The following is a 17,900-nucleotide window of genomic DNA, read 5'->3' on the forward strand; positions in this document are numbered from 1 at the left end:
GTTGTTCCCACTTTTTGGCTTTTTATGACTAATGCTGTTATAAACATTCACGTGCAAGTTTTTGTTTGGACATGTTTCTATTCTTTTGGATAATACCTAGGAATGGAGGTGCTGGATCTATGTTTAACCATTTGAGCAACTGTCAAGACTGTCTTCCACAGCAGCTGCACCATTCCACATTCTCATCGGTAGTGTATGAGGGTTCCCATTTTTCCACATCCTATCCATAATTACTGTCCATCTCTTGACTATAGCCCATCTAGTGGGTATCAAGTGGTACCTCACTGTGGTTTTGTTTTGCATTTTCCTGATGGCTAACAATGCTGAAAACCTTTCATGTGTCTAATGGTCATCTGTATATCTTTAATGAGATATCATTACATACATTTTAAAATGACTAAATTTTTTTTAAAAAAACTGACAACAGCAAGTGTTGACAAGGATGTGGATCAACTGGAACTCTCATATGTTGCTGGTATGAATAAAATAGTACAGCCACTCTTAAAAAATTGTTTAGTAGTTTCTATAAAGTTAACCAGAGTTGCCACATAACTCAGCAATTCCACTTCTAGTTATCTACCCAAGAGAAATGAAAATTTCAGCTCACACAATAACCTGTACATGAATGTTTATAGCAGCTTTATTCATAATCATGATCCCCCCCCAAACTAGAAACAATCCAAACATCCTTCAATTTTTGGTAAATGAACTGGCACATCCATACAACAGAATACTCCTCAATAATAAAAAATGAGGTATGATACACAAAAGAACATGCATGAATCTCAAATGAATTGTATTCAGTAAAAAGACAGATTCAAAAGGCTACATACTGTATAACTGCATTTATGACAAACTGGGAAAGATAAAACTTATAGAAAGGGAAAACAGATCAGTTGCTGCCAGTAGTTAGGGTTATAGAAAAGCCTTACTGCAAACGGATGAAGAAAGGGGATGTATGGGGGTGATGTATTTTGTATCTTGATGGTGGTAGTGGTTACACAATTATACGTTTGTCAAAATTTACAGAACTATACAAGAAAAATGCTGATTTTGCTGTATTTAAACTGAAAAACAAATTTTAAAAAAAGCAGCAGAAAGAATTTAGAGTTGAGGAACTCACAGAATGGACAAGATTGAAGAAAAAAAAAAACAAGAAAATCAGAGGATCACTACTGGATAGCCAACATCTAACACAGGAGGCCCCCAAAAAGATAAAGTGGAGGGGAAGAAATGATTATGATAATGATGAAAAGAAAATTCTAGCACTGCAGAATAGGAGTACCTATATTTAGATCGAAAGGGTCCATGAAGTAGCCAGAACAATAAAAGTAAAAAAGATGATCAGCAATGCACACACCATTTCTGAAGTCAGGGATAAAGACTCTAAAGCTTTCAGAGATGAAAACTGGGTCATATACAACTTCTCAACAGAATAACTAGTAGCTAGAAAAAAATAAAGTTCCTTATGTGAGGGAAAACTATTTCTAACCTTGAACTCTATACCAAGCTATCAATCAGATGGGAGTAGAAGCGTTTCCAAACATGAAAGATTAAAAAATTTACCATCCTTTCTCAGAAAGCTATGAAGGATATTTGAAACCAAAATAAATAAGTTAAACCACAAAAGGGCGGGGGCAGAGAGTCCTAGAAACAGAAGATTCAATGTAAGAGAGAAGCAAAAGGAATTTCTAGGATAAGGGTGAAGGGGAAATCCCAGGACAGACATTCAGCAAGACTACAGAATCAATGACCAGTTCACCTAAAAGGGGACAGAACTCCAGCACAGACATTTCAAAAATAAATAATAATGAAAGTTAAATATAACCTATTTAAACATACTAGGAAAGATGTATACCTCTGTTGGAGAGCTTGAGAATATTTTTATAGAAAATCAAGCAAATGAAAACATTAAAAATGAGGTAAATAGAAATAGGAATGTAATCAATGAATACTGACTACATGACTCAGATGTGAATATTGTACTTAAGTAATCACGTCAACACTGAAAACAGATCTCACAAGAACTAAATTATTTTTTTTCAACTTAAATACCATCTATAGACTTCCTACTGTGGAAGAGGAATATAAAGCCTCCTCCTCCATACTAGCAAGTGTATAGCTGATATTTAAATTAAAAAATGAAAACAAGTTTAAACATATTCACTTATAAAACAAAGGTAATATGGCCAACTACAGAAAGCAGATCACAGATGGGAAGAAGTGGGACATAGAACTGTTTGATACACCTTGTAGAACTAGTTAATACTTTATACTATTTATGTGTATTATCTTAAGATGTAACAAAAATTTAAAAAAATACTAAGTGAAGAAATAATAGCATAATAAACTAGGAAAAAAATGAAAAATAGAATTTTATAGCTACAGGACCTCCTATTTTACAAATGAAGAAACAAGTTTCAAATATTATGAAATTTGTCCAAGTTTTCACATCCTATCAATAATAGTACAAGGACTATATATTGTCTGATTATTGTAAAGAGGAATCATATATCAAAAAAGAAATGATGAACAAAGGCTCAGAGGTGGTTAAGTACAGGTTACATTCCCCAAATCAGTACAATAGGACTTTTTAAAAAAAACCTGCGGGATAATACTTCATCCTGTGTGTAACAGCCATTTCATATTATTTAATATTGTCCTTCAAAGTATCTATTGCACTTGAAATCCCAATTGGCTTACTATTCTTCTACAGCAAACTACTCCAAATCCTGTAAACCTCTAGAACAGAGAAAGGGCTCCATAAAACAAATTACCCCATGCCCAGAGATTCTGATTCAGCAGGTATAGGGTGGGTCCTGAGAATGTGCATTTCTAACAAGTTCTCCGATGACAGCTGATGCTGCTGGTCCAGGAACTTTGGGAACTAGCGTTCTCAAACAATGTTGTTTCACAAGTTCTTAGTAAGTGTCTCTAAAGAGTTTCAGGGTGAAAATTTCAGCAAATACTGCACACTATAATCCAATCTCTGAGGTTCACAATGTCCATTAGCAATATTAAAGGCTCTAAGGAATGCTAACGTTACCTACTTAACTTTGATCTGGCCTTTTCCATAGGGGAATCTTTTACAAAGACTTTCCAAATCTTTCTGAAGATTTAGGAAAAGCCAGATCAAAGTTAGGCAGGGAACTTTAGCGTTCAAGTTAACAAGTTTTTAATGCACAATAGCTACTGCTTTTAAATTGTTTCAAAGTTTGAAAAATGTTTCTGTACAAATTTTTTGTCATCTATACCTAAGGTTACTGGGATAATTACATAAGATACTGAATGTTAAGTGCTTAGCACAAAAGTGCTTAAATATTGATTGCTGTTAGCTGCTACCTTACAAAACAATTCACTAAGAAATTCTTAGTGAACAGAACAATTTCAACTAAATTCTACTGGAAATCAAGCCAAAGTTCAAATATAGCTCCCCAGAGGAGCTTTCCCCAACACTGATAAAGCTTCTTTCACTTCTGAAAATAATGGAAAGAAAAATAATTGCCTTAAAAACTTTTAGGCACTGTACTCTGGGTACAGATTAAAATGAAACAGATTGAAGAAAATCCAAGTAACTTAAAATAATTAACATTATGACTTATTATAAAACTGATGTGCTTTTATAATTACTACTTTTTATATTAAAATTTAACCTGCAAATGTGACTTGTTTTAATTGCTAGAATTGTCTTATTTCTTCACTGATCAAATAGGATCATGAATACTAATAGTTTCAGTTCTGAGGTAACACTTCTTCATATTTCAACTAATTAAATGAGGTACATGCCTGAAAATTTTTTTAAAGCATACATTATCTGTGACACAGAAGGTTTAGTTGTAAAGGTATATAGGACATGACACTTCTGAGTTACTATTTTAGTTTGAGAGGCAACATGGTACCATGAAAAAAGTATTATGAACTTGGTTATGCTACTTTCTCTGAGTCAGTTTCCTCATCTATAAAAGGAAGGAGGTATGGTGCATGTTTAAGCTCTCTTTCAGGTCTAAGGAACTGTGAGGAACTGTGATTCAATGGTGGATAACAGATTTGCCCTCCCTTTAGATGGTCAAATTTGTGATCAACATTAACCATAAAAACAGCTTGTAGGAGGATTAACCTATTATCCCGGCAAATCGTGGGGTTGACTGGCCCACATAAAAATGAGTAAATCTTACCTTACAGATGAAATAAACAGACCTAGATTTTTGAAGGCAACAAAATTTATAACCATGTGTGGTGATGGATATTAACTGTGGTAATCATTTTGCAATATATACATGTATCTGATTGTCAAATACATTAAACTTTTACAATGTTATGTCAATTTTATCAAAAACTGCAAAAAATAAAAATGACAATGACATGTATGTAAAGATTTGTGGGAAACTGCTGAAAGGCAATCAGTATTAAAAAAACTCATTTATTTCACTTATTTTTAGTACCAAAATAACAAGGAGCCAATTGGGGTATATAACTCAACCCTACAGGACCTATTTTTAAGGTTTTTCATTACTTAAAAATATAATGGTAAACATTCTGAAACATTTTTAACAGCACCCTGGAAATAGAACCTGTTGCTTCTTTTCATAGTAGACATTTAAACAAAATGAACAAAGCAAAATTCATGAAGGGAACACAATGGTTCCAAAACAAAATTTGGCCATTCGATCCTATTCAACCTCTTAAAGTGCAAAGCTTTAAGAAAGAGACAATAAAGAACTGATTTCCCAGAGTAGTGATCCTTCAGATAAGCAAAATAAAAGAAACATTACCAAGAGCCACTTGCTTTCATTTCCTTCTCTTCCCCACTTCCATCTGAAGCACTCTAATATAGATTAGGGGAAAAAAGGAAAGTAATGCTTTGTTTAAAAATGCATCCTAATGGCACAGAAATGCTAAGGGTTGGTTTTTTATTCAAGATACTTACAGTGTCTGAACAGTCTACCAACATACAGGGGATTGAAGGAAAGGAGAATACAGACCAGAACACTCTTGTTTTGATGCGCTCACTTAAGCTTCTAAATAATCTTTAATTCTCTAACTATAACCCCAGCTACAGACTATGAATTTCAATATGAAATTCAATGAAGACTTTGCTTTCTGTATCATTTAGGAGTATATACTGTGAATTCCAGGGAAATATCTCTAAGTCTACTCCTACTTCTTAAAACAAAAACTCTAACCGAGAAAATGTATTACTTCAATGACATTTTTTTATTTTCAAACATGCCACACAATTGGTTTTGTGTCTCAGAAATCACCTATGAAGGAAGTTAGCTTTACTAATTCACAAATGGGAAAACTGAGATTCAGAAAATTACTTAGGCCAAGAACTTAATGTTTTTCACTCCTAAATTTGGGAAGTATATTACTCACCCACTGCACACTGGCAGTGGAGAAACCACCAATATGTTCTGTACAAAAGGAGAAATGAACAGTAAAAAAGATGTAATATATGGCCTCACAGACATCATTCCAACAGTGACTTATCAGTTCAGCAAACAAATACATTAGAAGCACACTTGACAGTAAATAAGGTACAAAACTGTATTGCTTTTCCAAATAGCCTAATCTAGTATATCCTAGAATAATTACTACAAATGAAAAAAATTCCACTTAGTTCCTTTTATCAATTAGAAACAGTGCTACACAAGACATTATGGGTTATAGACAGTTAATAGTATAACAATATTAAAATTAGTTTCAAATTGTGTTCGGTATGTGTTAAACTTGGTAAGTTTCTAATTTGTTATGTGATAAAACTGGGAATTACTAAACTTAAATGTATTTAATCAGAGGGCTTCATTATAAAGGAGTCTAGTAGTTATCACCAGAGTACTAATGAACAATGAACGAGGAATGAAAATACTTAAATTGGCCTCAGTCTGGAGATTCTCAACCTGGAGCCTCAAGGTACCTGGGAAAAACTCCCCGAAATTCACTGCAAAATATGTGTCAGTATGCGAGAGAAGCAATAGTTTTAAATATTTTGAAGGGTTCCATGACCCAAAGAGGCTTATACTACTGCCTTAGAGAGCAGGACTATAGCCATCAAAATAAAATGACAGAGTATCAATCAAAATAATTTTGGTCAGGATGTGGTAAAAATTCCTAAACATAATAAAGAGCTAGAAGTCAAATACCAAAACAGATGGTATTTAACAGTATAAAAGACCTTAAAAATATTCTATCGATATCAGAGTCAAGAAGCATATATTCTTCAGGAAATTCCTGTTTGAAGCAAGCTAGGTTTGCTCACCTTCTATCTAGCCACCTACAAAAATTATAATTTAAAGAACTATTCAATATAAAGATTGTGCTAGAATACTCACTTTTATAAGGAATTAACCATTTAACAAGGAATTAAATGTTTAGTGGTTATCTTAAATCCTTTTCCATGTAATCTGTTATGGGAAAACACTACAGCTACTGCTTTTAACAAACCTCTTCATTTTTAACACGTTTTACCAAAAATCCCCAACAGGTACCATTATTTGACAGACACTTAAATACCATTAGGATATTACAGTGTCAGTATTGCTATGTTTTAATGCCAGTCCTGTAAATGTTTGATCCTACAAATTTCACCATACAATGTGATGGTCACATCTTTCTTCTGAACAAGAGACATACTAGACTCCAAGAAATGACTATGTGCAAGATTACAGTGTTTCCTAAAGACCGATCCCAATTAAGACAATGAGAAAAAGTGCAATTATGCATTTATCATTTATGGAAAGCCTACTGTGCTGCAGGCAGAGGATTCATGAATGAGTAAGACAGTTCCTCCTCAACTAGACTGTTAAAAGAGTTCCTCCAGAGCAGTAATCATGTCTTGAGTGCTGCTGATACAAAAAGTAGATGCTTATTATGCATTTATGTTAAAGGACTAAATGAGCAAATAAATGGGCTCAAGATATTTAGAAAGCAAAGCTAAGAGAACCTGGTGACCAATCAGATATAATGGGTTAGAGATATCATTTAGTCCTCCAGGCTTAAAATACCATCAATACGGGCGAGGATCTCAGAAGGATGGAAGGAGAAATAAGATTTTAGTTTGGGGCACATTAAGTTTACCATGCTTAGAGCATTAACAGACATATATGACCAATAGGTAACTGGAAATACCATTCAGAAGTTCAGATCAGAGTCGGGGAATATAGATAGAGCATTACTAGTAGCTCTGGGAGTAATGAAAATATCAAGAAAAAATATAGAGAGAACAGAACCAAAAACAGAACCTAAAACAAATATTTGGAGAAAACAAAAGAGCCAGTTAAGTAACTTGCAACCAGACAAACCACCTGGGAGTTTCTCCACATGGATTTTGATCAGCATTCAGTAGGCTTTTAAAAATAACAATGTGAAGACTGAAATAAGTAATATACCTGTGGTTATCATACAATCAAAATTTCTTGGAATAGTCCTGACTTCAAATATTGTCCTGTCACCACAAATGATGGAAGAAATACAGTGGAAATCAGCATTCTAGCAATTACAATTCCCAGTCTATCAGACACTTAAGTAGCATAAAACTTCCTTTTTGCATTATGCTGAGCTCAGTTTCCTCATCCGCAAAATGGGAGAATAGTAGCTATTTCATAGAATTATTGTAAAGATTAAGTAACTTCGTACCTGTAAACTGTTTTTAAAAAATTTATTTACTTGAGACTGAGAGTGAGCACAAGCAGAATTGGGGGTGGGGAGGGAGAGAGCAGCAGAATCCCAGCTGAGCAGGGAGCCAGACATAGGGCTCAATCCCAGGCCCTGAGATCATGACCTGAGCTGAAGGCAGACACTTAACGGACTGAGCCACCCAGGAACCCCTAAACTGCTTTAAATAGTACCTGATACATACTAAGCACGCAACAGGTGTTAACTATTGTTATTTTTCATTCCCCACTCCCCCACAAAAATATAGTATTAGTTGTACAGCAGAAAAACAGATTAGTACAACTATCTGGACCACCCATTCCAAACCTTTCCCCCAAATCAGTTTCAAATAGTCTGCCCATATCTCATTTCTTATACTGTATGCAGTTTTTTGGTCATGTCTGAAAATTTTACAATTTGAACGAATCAGAGAGATTAAGTGCTTATACCATAATAAAGGGCCAAGAAAAATGTCTACATTACTTCTAGTCATTACGGACTTTTTTTTAGTCTTGGAAAACTCTTCCTCAAACTATCTAAGTGGTGGTACATATTTTTATATTGCCCTTTTTATCTACATGATTTACCTTTAAAAGCACAGAGTAGTACTCTAAGGTGTCTAAAATCAGACACTTGACAGTACTTTCAGATAATGACCAGGGGACCCTTGAACAACACGGATTTGAACTGTGCAGGTCTACTTATACTTTTTCTAAAACACAATATTGTAAATGTATTTTCCTTGATTTTCTTTACATTTCCTTTTCTCTAGCTTACTTTGTTAAGATTACAGTATATAATACACATAATATACAAAATGTGTTAATTGACAGTCTATGTTATCAGTAAGGCTTCCACAGTCAACAGCAGGCTATTAATCAAATCTTTGGGGAGTCAAAATTTTTATGTGGATTTTCAACTGTGCAGGGTGCAGGGTTCTTGGCACCACTAACCTCCACATTGTTCAAGAGTCAACTTTTAATGTTCCAGAATCCCACTTCAAGTTCATCAGTTGCACTCTTACCTACCAAATCCTTCCAGCTTTCTTTCCTCCCAAATCAGTCATCAAAACTCCCTACTTCCCAAGGTCATCCTATAACCTCACATCACTTTTCATCTACTCCAACATCAACTTTCTACTATTATTACTCGTCCACCTCTGAACATATCCATGATGAGAATTTCTCAAAATACTCCTTTGCTTCCTTATCCCTGGAAATTTAAATACCTCTAACAGAAAACTGCTAAATAAACTACACTCCACTTACCCACTGACTTCAAGAACCTGAAGCCCTGCCATGCAATGAAACCAAATTTCACTCAGAGCAAATATTCCCAATAGAATATTACCGTTAATTTTTCATAAGGACCAATAACTGGTAATTTTGGCAATTAATTTATCTTAGCCTTCTTCCTCATCTAAAGTGGTTTGTAGTAGGTATGTTTAAAATTCTCTTCCAACTCCAAAAATCTGCAAGTCTTTGTCTTAAAGTCTTCCTTTATTCAATCTACTATCAATCCTACCCATGGCATTTTGGATTCCAAAAACTCAGGAAGCACAGGTTTCTAAGTCCAAGGTAAGTTTATCATACACCAAAGAAAAACCCAATTAAGGGTGAAATTCCTACTAAAGTAAACAACTTCTAATAAATGAACAAAACTCTCCTTGGAAGGGAGTAAAGTAACTAAATACTAGACAATTATGAAGAATCAAAAAGCTTACAATATATATAATGGTGTGGTAGAAAGAGTACAAGACAAGGAGTCAAAAAGCTGCTTCTAGTGGCAGCTCCCTGTCAAAGGCTGTTAGACAAGTTGTAAACCTTTGGCCTTCCACATCTGAGAAATGATGGGATTGGACTAGATGATCCCAAGAATTCCTGCCAAATGAAATTGATCCGGAGAGATCCCCGGATTTTTAAGCCGAACTGATAAAAAAAAATTTCACAAAGGTATATAGTCAAGGGATATCACTACACGCAATTAACACCATTGGCTTAAGCCTCTGCTAAATGAAATAATGCAATCAGGGTTATATATTCTTGTGGGAAAGAAAACAGAGGATTTGGGGTCCCATATTACTTTACAGTTGTCTGATGTTTAAGTTGACCCTTTGTTTCTGATTCTCTATGGTTAGTCCTTCATGACATAACTAAAAACCAAGTGATCAAAATACATTTTAAGCCACAATTTTTCTCAAATTAGAGCACTTATGAAAGAGCCCAGAAAATTCTCTCCAAATATTTGGAAAGGGCCTTTCCTATATAACATTAGCATTAAGACTAATGTACATTTATGATTATGGTGCTGTGAATTCTCAACTATGTAGATATAGATTACTCACTTTTTAGATTATTCTCAGCAAAATTTTAATCCAAGTTGGCTTCCTCCTGCTACCCAGAGTATTTCTCAGCCACCACCTTCTACTATTAGTTAAGAATTTATTTTAATATTAGCCTAAGTAAAACACAATCAGGAAAATAAATCTATAGAAACATTATATAAAGCATCCCCAGTAAAATGCCTAGAATAGCCAACATTTTGATTATGGAAAGTATGTCTTTATAGTGTATACTATTTTTATAAACTCTATCTAAAATTTCTACCAGAAAACTATGAACATTTAGAATCAAGACTACTTACTCTAATCAGAATTTCATAATGTATCAATCTTGAGGAACATGAACCTAAAAGTCATGTATTTAGGCCATTATATACATCTGATCGTATATTTGCTTGTAGAACTAATTTTTTAAGTAAATTATAAATTCCTCTGTGATGTTACAATAAACGTTTCAACACCACTGTGAGAAGGGGCCCCTAAAAATAATAGCAAGTTCTCTTGGCCTAAGTCCTTTTTGATTTACTCTTTTCAAACCAATAAAACTTTGATACTGAACAAGATTATTTTGTCATTTTCTATTTGCATTTTAGAGGAAAGAGAACAAATCTACTCCACTAAAAGTAATTTCTCCAAGTACCATAATCAACTGATTTGATATTTAATCTTGTTAACCTTTAATTAATCTTAATCTTTTTAAGGTAATTATTGAACGTTTTATTTCACAGAACACAACTCATCATGTTTGCTTGTTTTTTAAAAAATTGGTTCCTTAAACTGTACAGCTAATGATGCTGACTCTCAAATGCCTTACAAATTTGTTACTGCTTCATTTTATTTATTCTAAAGAACACCAAACTAATAACTACATTTGAGGTTTTGGGATTCTAGGATAAAACCTGTGAATGCTCATACATATTTTAACTAAAATATAAAGTAAAAATCTACTGAATTTACTAAATTGCGGTAAGGATTTGGACCCAAATGCTAACATTCACACCATAAAATTTTCTATACATTCTATAGATGTATAAGTTTATTAATTTATATTATTCTGCAAATATACTATATATTTAATTTGATTTAACCACATTCCATAGGTTGGATTTGGGGGGTGTTTTTAAAGTGTTCAGAGTTTAGTGTTTATTTTTGTAATCCAACAACTTTATCCAAAAATGCAGAAAATTTTTCTGGCTGGCCAGGAGGAAAACATTTCAGTGTTGATAAGTCCATTGACTGTAACAGCCCAGGAAGCGTGCTAAAACAAAAGAAGAAAAATATTAGGTAACAAGGGAGAAAATTCTGTAATTCATCTGCTGCCCACTTGATGACTGAATCTAACTTCCGAGAATATTGTGATGCTTCTCAAACTGTACATACGAATTTTAATATAATTTTATTTTAGGTATATAGTTGACCCTTGAACAAGGTGGTGTTAAAGGAACCGACAATCCGCGCAATTGAAAATCCATGTACAACTTCCAGGGTCACCTGGGTGGCTCAGTCGGTTAACTGTCTGACTTCAGCTCAGGTCATGATCTCAGGGTCCTAGGATGGAGCCCCACGTCGGGCTCCCTGCTTAGCAGGGAGTCTGCATCTCCCTCTCCCTCTCCGCCCACTCATGCTCTCTCTCGCTCAAATAAATTTAAAAATCTTAAAAAAAAGAAAATCCATATATAACTTCTGACTCCCCCACACACCTTAACTACAAATAACCTACTGTTGCCTGGAAGCCTTACCGGTCACGTAAGAGTCAATTAACACACATTTTATACATTATGTTATGCACTGTATTCTTAACAATAAGCTAGAGAAAAAATGTTATTAGGAAAATCATAAGGAAAACACATTTACTGAAAAAAAAAACTTGTATAAGTGAACCCATGTCATTTAAATCTGTGTTGTTCGAGGGTCAACCGTACATACAACGATTAAAGCAATACGAAGAGCACTATGTAGTACCTGTCAATACCAATTCAACAGACACTGTATATCGTGTCAACAAATATTACAGAAATGTTATTTCATGAAAGATGTGGTCACATGGCTTTTAAACATTTCTCAGGACTGGGCAGATATAAACTGAAGCAAAATTAATTTATGAAAACAGAATAAATGAAAACAAAATTAATAGCTGCCAGACAAGAACAATAAGCTGGGAAGACTACTGGACCATGCATGAAGATTGTGAAATAGCTTTCTTTTGCCAGTAATTTACTATCATAAATCCATATATAATTAAGTAAGGTACAATCACCATGCATGTTCGAAGATTCCAAACCATGACATAAAAGTATTACTTCAGAAATTTAAGCAGCCACTTAAATTAGAACAGACATACAACTACCCAGCCTAGATTTGGGGGAATAATGTACCTAAAATGAAAATACAACCAATTATTGATTCTTACAGAATTCAGGTATGTGACTTTTAAATTAATATTAAGAAAAAGACTTCTAAAACTATAAGAAATAAACTGGAGACTTGTACAGCTTCCTTTTCAACTTGAGTAAGGAATCAGGATGTTTTTCTGAAATCAGTGCTTTCTCCTTTTAAATGTACTGACATAAAATCAAAGCTGACTTAACATGTAGAACAAAAATACTCATTAAAAGTGTCCGGAAAAATTGACTTGCATAAACCCGATAGGAGGCGGAGTTTATTCTTCTTTAAAAAATGTTAACCCCGGGACGCCTGGGTGGCTCAGTCATTTAAGCACCTGCCTTCAGCTCAGGTCACGATCCCAGGGTCCTGGGATCCAGTCCCTCATCAGGCTCCTTGCTCAGCGGGGAGCCTGCTTCTCCCTTTGCCTGCCGCTCCCCCTGCTTGTGTTCCCTCTCTAGCTGTGTCTCTGTCAAATAAATAAATAAAATCTTTAAAAAATAATAAAAAAATAAAAAATAAAAAATGTTAACCCCTAACAATCTCAACTACCCAAGGACAGTTATCTGAAGCCTACATAATTTTTATTACCTAGCTTCTCCCGACTCACAGTACTTTTAATAATGACTTCTGTGTTATACAGCCACCCTGATCTTTCCTCTCCCCCATCATATAGGGATTAGGACACCAACAATTGTTCCTGAAACAATCAATGAATTTGTCTCCTCTCAATGAGAACAGAATTGTCTGTTTTGTTCACCAATACATGACAAGTACCTAGAATAATGCCTGGCACATAGTAGGTGCTCAATAAATATTTAATGAAAGAACCAGTATTTACTGAGTGCCTAAGAGACAGACGCAGTGAGGTTAAAAGACAAGCCTTTTATGTTCTAGCCAGTTTCTTTTAAGGTTTTCCACTTGAAAATTAATTTCAATTTATTATAACATAAAAAATATATTTTATAATACTTCTATAAGGTCTTTACTTTTTAAAACATCAAACTAGGATAGCTTTTAAAGTCAAATAATTGGGAATTACTGACCTGACCCTTTTGCAAGCTTCTAGTGTCTCAAGAAGAATTAATAGAAAACCAACCAGCAATTTTCTTCATCCTTCTACAGTGATGTTGACCAGTTCTTGTTGAATTTTAATATACTTCTAGAAAATAATACTCCTTACCATAGTAATTCCTTTGCTTAAAATACTTTAATGGCTTCTCACTAAACACAGAATAAAATCAGAACTCTTACGTGAGCTATCCCCACCCAGTCTCATCTTATACTATCTTCTCCCTTGCTCGCCATACTCCTGCCACACTTAACCTTCCCTCTGTTCCTCAAACAAAACAAACTCCAAGCTCTTTCCTAACTTAGGACCTTTGCAGTTACTGCTGTTCCTTCTTCCTCTAGAGCTTCACATGACTAGCTCTTGTCATTTAGGTCTCAGCTCAAATGTCATATACTCAGTCATGCCTTCCCTGACCAATCTAATTAATCTTCACTCCCAGCTATCATATCACACCCTGCCTTATTTTCTTAACACATTTCACCACGTGAAATTATCTTCGTTTATTTATGAACGGTTAACTATGTCCCCCTACTAGAACATAAGTATCAAGAAAGCAGGGGCTTTACCTCATGTTTATCACTGTATCCACAAGCACTTAAAAACAATGCCTATGACATATCAGGTCTAGTTTAATTAATGAGTGAGTAAATTTCACTTAGGGATCCCAATGGATTTACTGAAGGCAAAACCTTAATTATAAAAAATCAGCAAATGCCTTCCTTGAATAATGAAAATCTAATGAACTCAAAAATTATATTCTCAAGAGACTTGCGCACCAGATGGAACTTACATACATGCGTACACACAGACATTCACATGAAATGAAACACGCAGACACAGAAAGAAATATAACAGAGATCACACTCACAGCATTAGACAAATAAGAGGGCTTTACAGGTGAGAAAAATCAAAGTATGTTTGATAAGCAGGAGAACGTAAGAGGTTGAAAAGACAGACAAGTTAGGTAGGTGGATAAGAATAGCCAGGGAGGATTTAATGCAAGAGGTCAAATTATCAGTCTGTAGTATACCTGCAGGTACAGTAGAAGAGATGCCCGTCTTTGTGTAGCTGCTTTGCCAATTCCAACTGATGATTGTTCATCAACTTTTCGTTTACAACCACTACAAGGGGCTTTCTTTTTTCCAGAGTCTCCAAACAGCTTCCTGCACCTAAATCAAAATTGTTAAGTTTAAAAAAAAAAAAAAAAAAAAAAAAAAAGCTAAGGTGCTCCACCAAGCTTTATAGGCAGAACTGAAGATGATAAACTTAGCTGGCAGAACTACAAACCAGGCCTTTTAATTATACATTCAAATGACCAAAGTGTAGTGACCAGTTCTCTATATTATGTTATAAACTTGACTTGAAAAATACATTCTTTACCACTGCCAACAATATTATGACCTATGATTCAGTGCTTTGCCACTTGCCCTCTACTAGTATGCCCTGGGCATGAGCCTTGAATTCAATTAAGATTTAAGTTCAACATACTACACATGAAACTGTACTGCACTTCTATTCAAACACAAGTGGAAAAAGCAAGTCTTCAATAGTGACAGGCACCAAAAAGAAAAACTCTGACCATCCTTATAAGTCTGCTTGTGAGGTACCATCCCCAAAATGTCAAGAATAAGTCTCCATAAATGTGCATATATACAATATTTGGGTCAATTCAGCTCTGAAATCTAAAATCGTTTAGGTATTTTAAATGGGAGTGAGAAGGGCGCCTGAGCGACTCAGTCTGTGAAAAGCCTGCCTTGGGCACAGGTCATGATCTCGGGGTCCTGGGATGGAGCCTGGCATCAGGCTCCCTGCTGGGTGGGGAGTCTGCTTCTCCCTCTACCCCTCTCCACAGTTCGTGCTGTCTCAAATAAATAAAATCTTAAAAATAAGTTAATAAAAAATAAAAAAGTAAATGGGAGTGAGGAGACTGGTAAGTAGACAAACCTTTTTAGGTTGACTAATTTAGAGTAGTAGGTAGGACAGACTCCAACACCAAGACTTTTATCTACTAACTTGACTGGAGAAGTACAGTTAATCTGTGTCTCTGTTTCTTCATCTGTAAAATGGGAATACTAATAATACTTAGCTCATAGGTCTGGGAGGATTCAATGACTTATATATATACACAAAGCACACAGAACGGTACCAAAAGCTATTAACTATTATCCTATACATTTCTAATCACTAATCTGTTGGTAATGTTTACTTCTAGTAACTTCTCCCTTCAAACTAGACCTCTTAAGAACTAAGAAGCTTCTTCCCTCACTTATCCAGCAATCGAAACTGCAATGCTCCCCAAAAACAGTTCTTGTGACGGTACTGGCAGTCTAACTAGATCAGGATGGTTTTTGAAGAGCAATGATTTACACAACATGTGGTTAAAAAATATTTTTGACTGCATTCATTTCATACTCCCATTTAAAATATAAAAAAAACTTTCAAAGCCAATTTCTCCATGTCCAATCCAACCAATAAGCTGGCTGAACATTCCTGCAAATCTAAGCCCAAATACTAATTTCAAATTTGGTAACTCTTTACGCACGACGTTGGGTAAATTATTTTGCCCGGGTTTGGAGTTTCTTTCTTTAAAGTTAGTCTATGTTGTTAATTTCCTCGTATCACCCAGAAATAATAAGTTCTCTAGTAATGTTCTCAACAGGTATATTCAAATAAGTATTATACTCAAAAGGCTACAGTGCGTTACTCTAGTGATTTTACTTTACCTCAAAAATTTCAAGTTTCTGTTCTTACTACCAAAACCCAAACTGTGGTATTCTAAGGCACTTTACCTGCGTGACTAATAACAAGATCTGCTTTCTGAAGATCTTCTTTCAATGAATCCTTGTACCTGTAAACATCCAGAGCAAATGACTCAGTACTGAATGGTTCAGGTACCACCTTTCCTCTACCTATCTGAAGGACAAGTCGGTTGTAGCCCAGGCTCTTGATGATCTGCAAAGGGAAAAAAAAAGAAAGAAAGAAAAAGCGGGACTTTTAAACAGGGTACTGTAAAAACAACAAACCCTAAAGTCGGTGTTCAGACCGCAGCGCGGGCCGCAAAATCTTCTACCTGCGGCCGATTTTACTTTTCCAGAACGACGCTTTACCCCCGTACCGTGCCCCGACAAGGTACCTCACGAGTCCTACCGGTAAGATCTACGCGACCCTGCTCACCAAGCCGTTGAAAGGACCGGCCACGCCACAGGCAGAAGACCAAGCGAGACCCTGAGGAAGGCGTCAAAAACTAGAGGGGAGACGAAGAAACGGCCCCAATCCGCCTCAGGGCTGAAGCTGCGCGAACCACCGGCCCGGAGGAGCCGCCGCCGCAGCCGCCGCCGGAGGACGCCCGCCTCGAGGACGCCTGACGAGACCGCGAGGCGCGGGCTCGCCCGAGCGCGGCGGGGGCAGGGCGGGGACGGCGCGCTGAGTGGGACCGGCCGGATCGAGCCGGACCGAGCCGGGCCGAGCCGGGCCGGGCCAGGCAGAGCTCACCGAGGCGTCTGACGCCGACCACGCGACCCCGAGTGGACCTGAGGAGCGACTGGAGGCTGGCCCGGGCCGAGGAGCCCCACTCGGAGAGGCGGAGCAGCGGGAAGGAGGGGCGAAGCACGAGGAAGGAGAGGCGGAGGCGGAGAGTCGGAAGGGAAAAGCCGGGGAAAGGAGGAGCCGGAGAAAGGATGGGGAGGAGCGGCCCGGAGGGCGGCGGGGAAGCGGGAAGAGGAGGCGGAGGACGCTAAGGAGAGGGGGAGCTGGAGGAGGGCCCAGCCGAGCGCGGGGAGGAGCCAGCAAAGGGGCGGCGGCACCTGAGGTAGAGCTGTGAGGGGTTCTTCCCGAGCGCTGCGGTCAGGCAAGGTTACCGAGGCTAGTGGTAAGGCTAGCGGCGGCGAGCGGCGAAGGAAGCCGCCACGCGCCCGCACGCCCGCCTCCCCCACTCACTTGCAGCGTGTCGTGCGCCGAGACACGCGCAATGAGGTCGTCAAAGCTGGTGGTCCCTACAGTAACAAATACGCACTTCATCGCGCGGGTTCCCAGCCCCGAATCGCAAGGGCCGGATGTGACGTAGCGAAGGCCACGTGGGCTGCAGCGGCCACGCTCGGTGGGGATGGCGGAAGTCGACCAGGGCGCCAGAGGGCGGTGGGAATCGGGGGGTGTGGCGCGCGGGCGGCGGGGGTGGAGCCGAAGGGTGCAAATGGCCTACGTGCCAGAAACGTGATGTGTGTGAGTTCACCGGGCCGTCACAATAGGAAGGTGGGACTTGCCAGATTTACTTTTTTCCAAAGGTATTTAGAAAATAATGGTGAAACCTCATACCTAAGCGCTGTGCTGGCGTTATTGCTTGGGTACCACACATCTTTTGAATGATACAGGAGTTTGGGACTCTATTTGCTACCCTGTTTTGCCAATACTCGTTTGAGCTATGGTTTTACCTCAAGTCTGTTGAGAGCCTGTGAA

General features: G+C 37.2%; 1 protein-coding gene across 1 annotated transcript in view; it reads right to left on the minus strand.

The window, feature by feature from the left end:
- Window positions 1–17,504, minus strand: part of ALG13 (ALG13 UDP-N-acetylglucosaminyltransferase subunit) — a 63,395-nt gene extending 45,891 nt beyond the window's left edge. Inside the window, 3 exon segments of the mRNA XM_078064661.1 lie at window positions 14,479–14,617; window positions 16,238–16,400; window positions 17,385–17,504. Coding sequence (XP_077920787.1) covers window positions 14,479–14,617; window positions 16,238–16,400; window positions 17,385–17,465 — 383 coding nt within the window. The 5' untranslated portion in view covers window positions 17,466–17,504.
- Between the last annotated feature and the right edge of the window lie 396 nt (window positions 17,505–17,900).

The sequence above is a fragment of the Halichoerus grypus genome, chromosome X, assembly GCF_964656455.1.
Source record: "Halichoerus grypus chromosome X, mHalGry1.hap1.1, whole genome shotgun sequence".
Lineage (NCBI taxonomy): Eukaryota > Metazoa > Chordata > Mammalia > Carnivora > Phocidae > Halichoerus > Halichoerus grypus.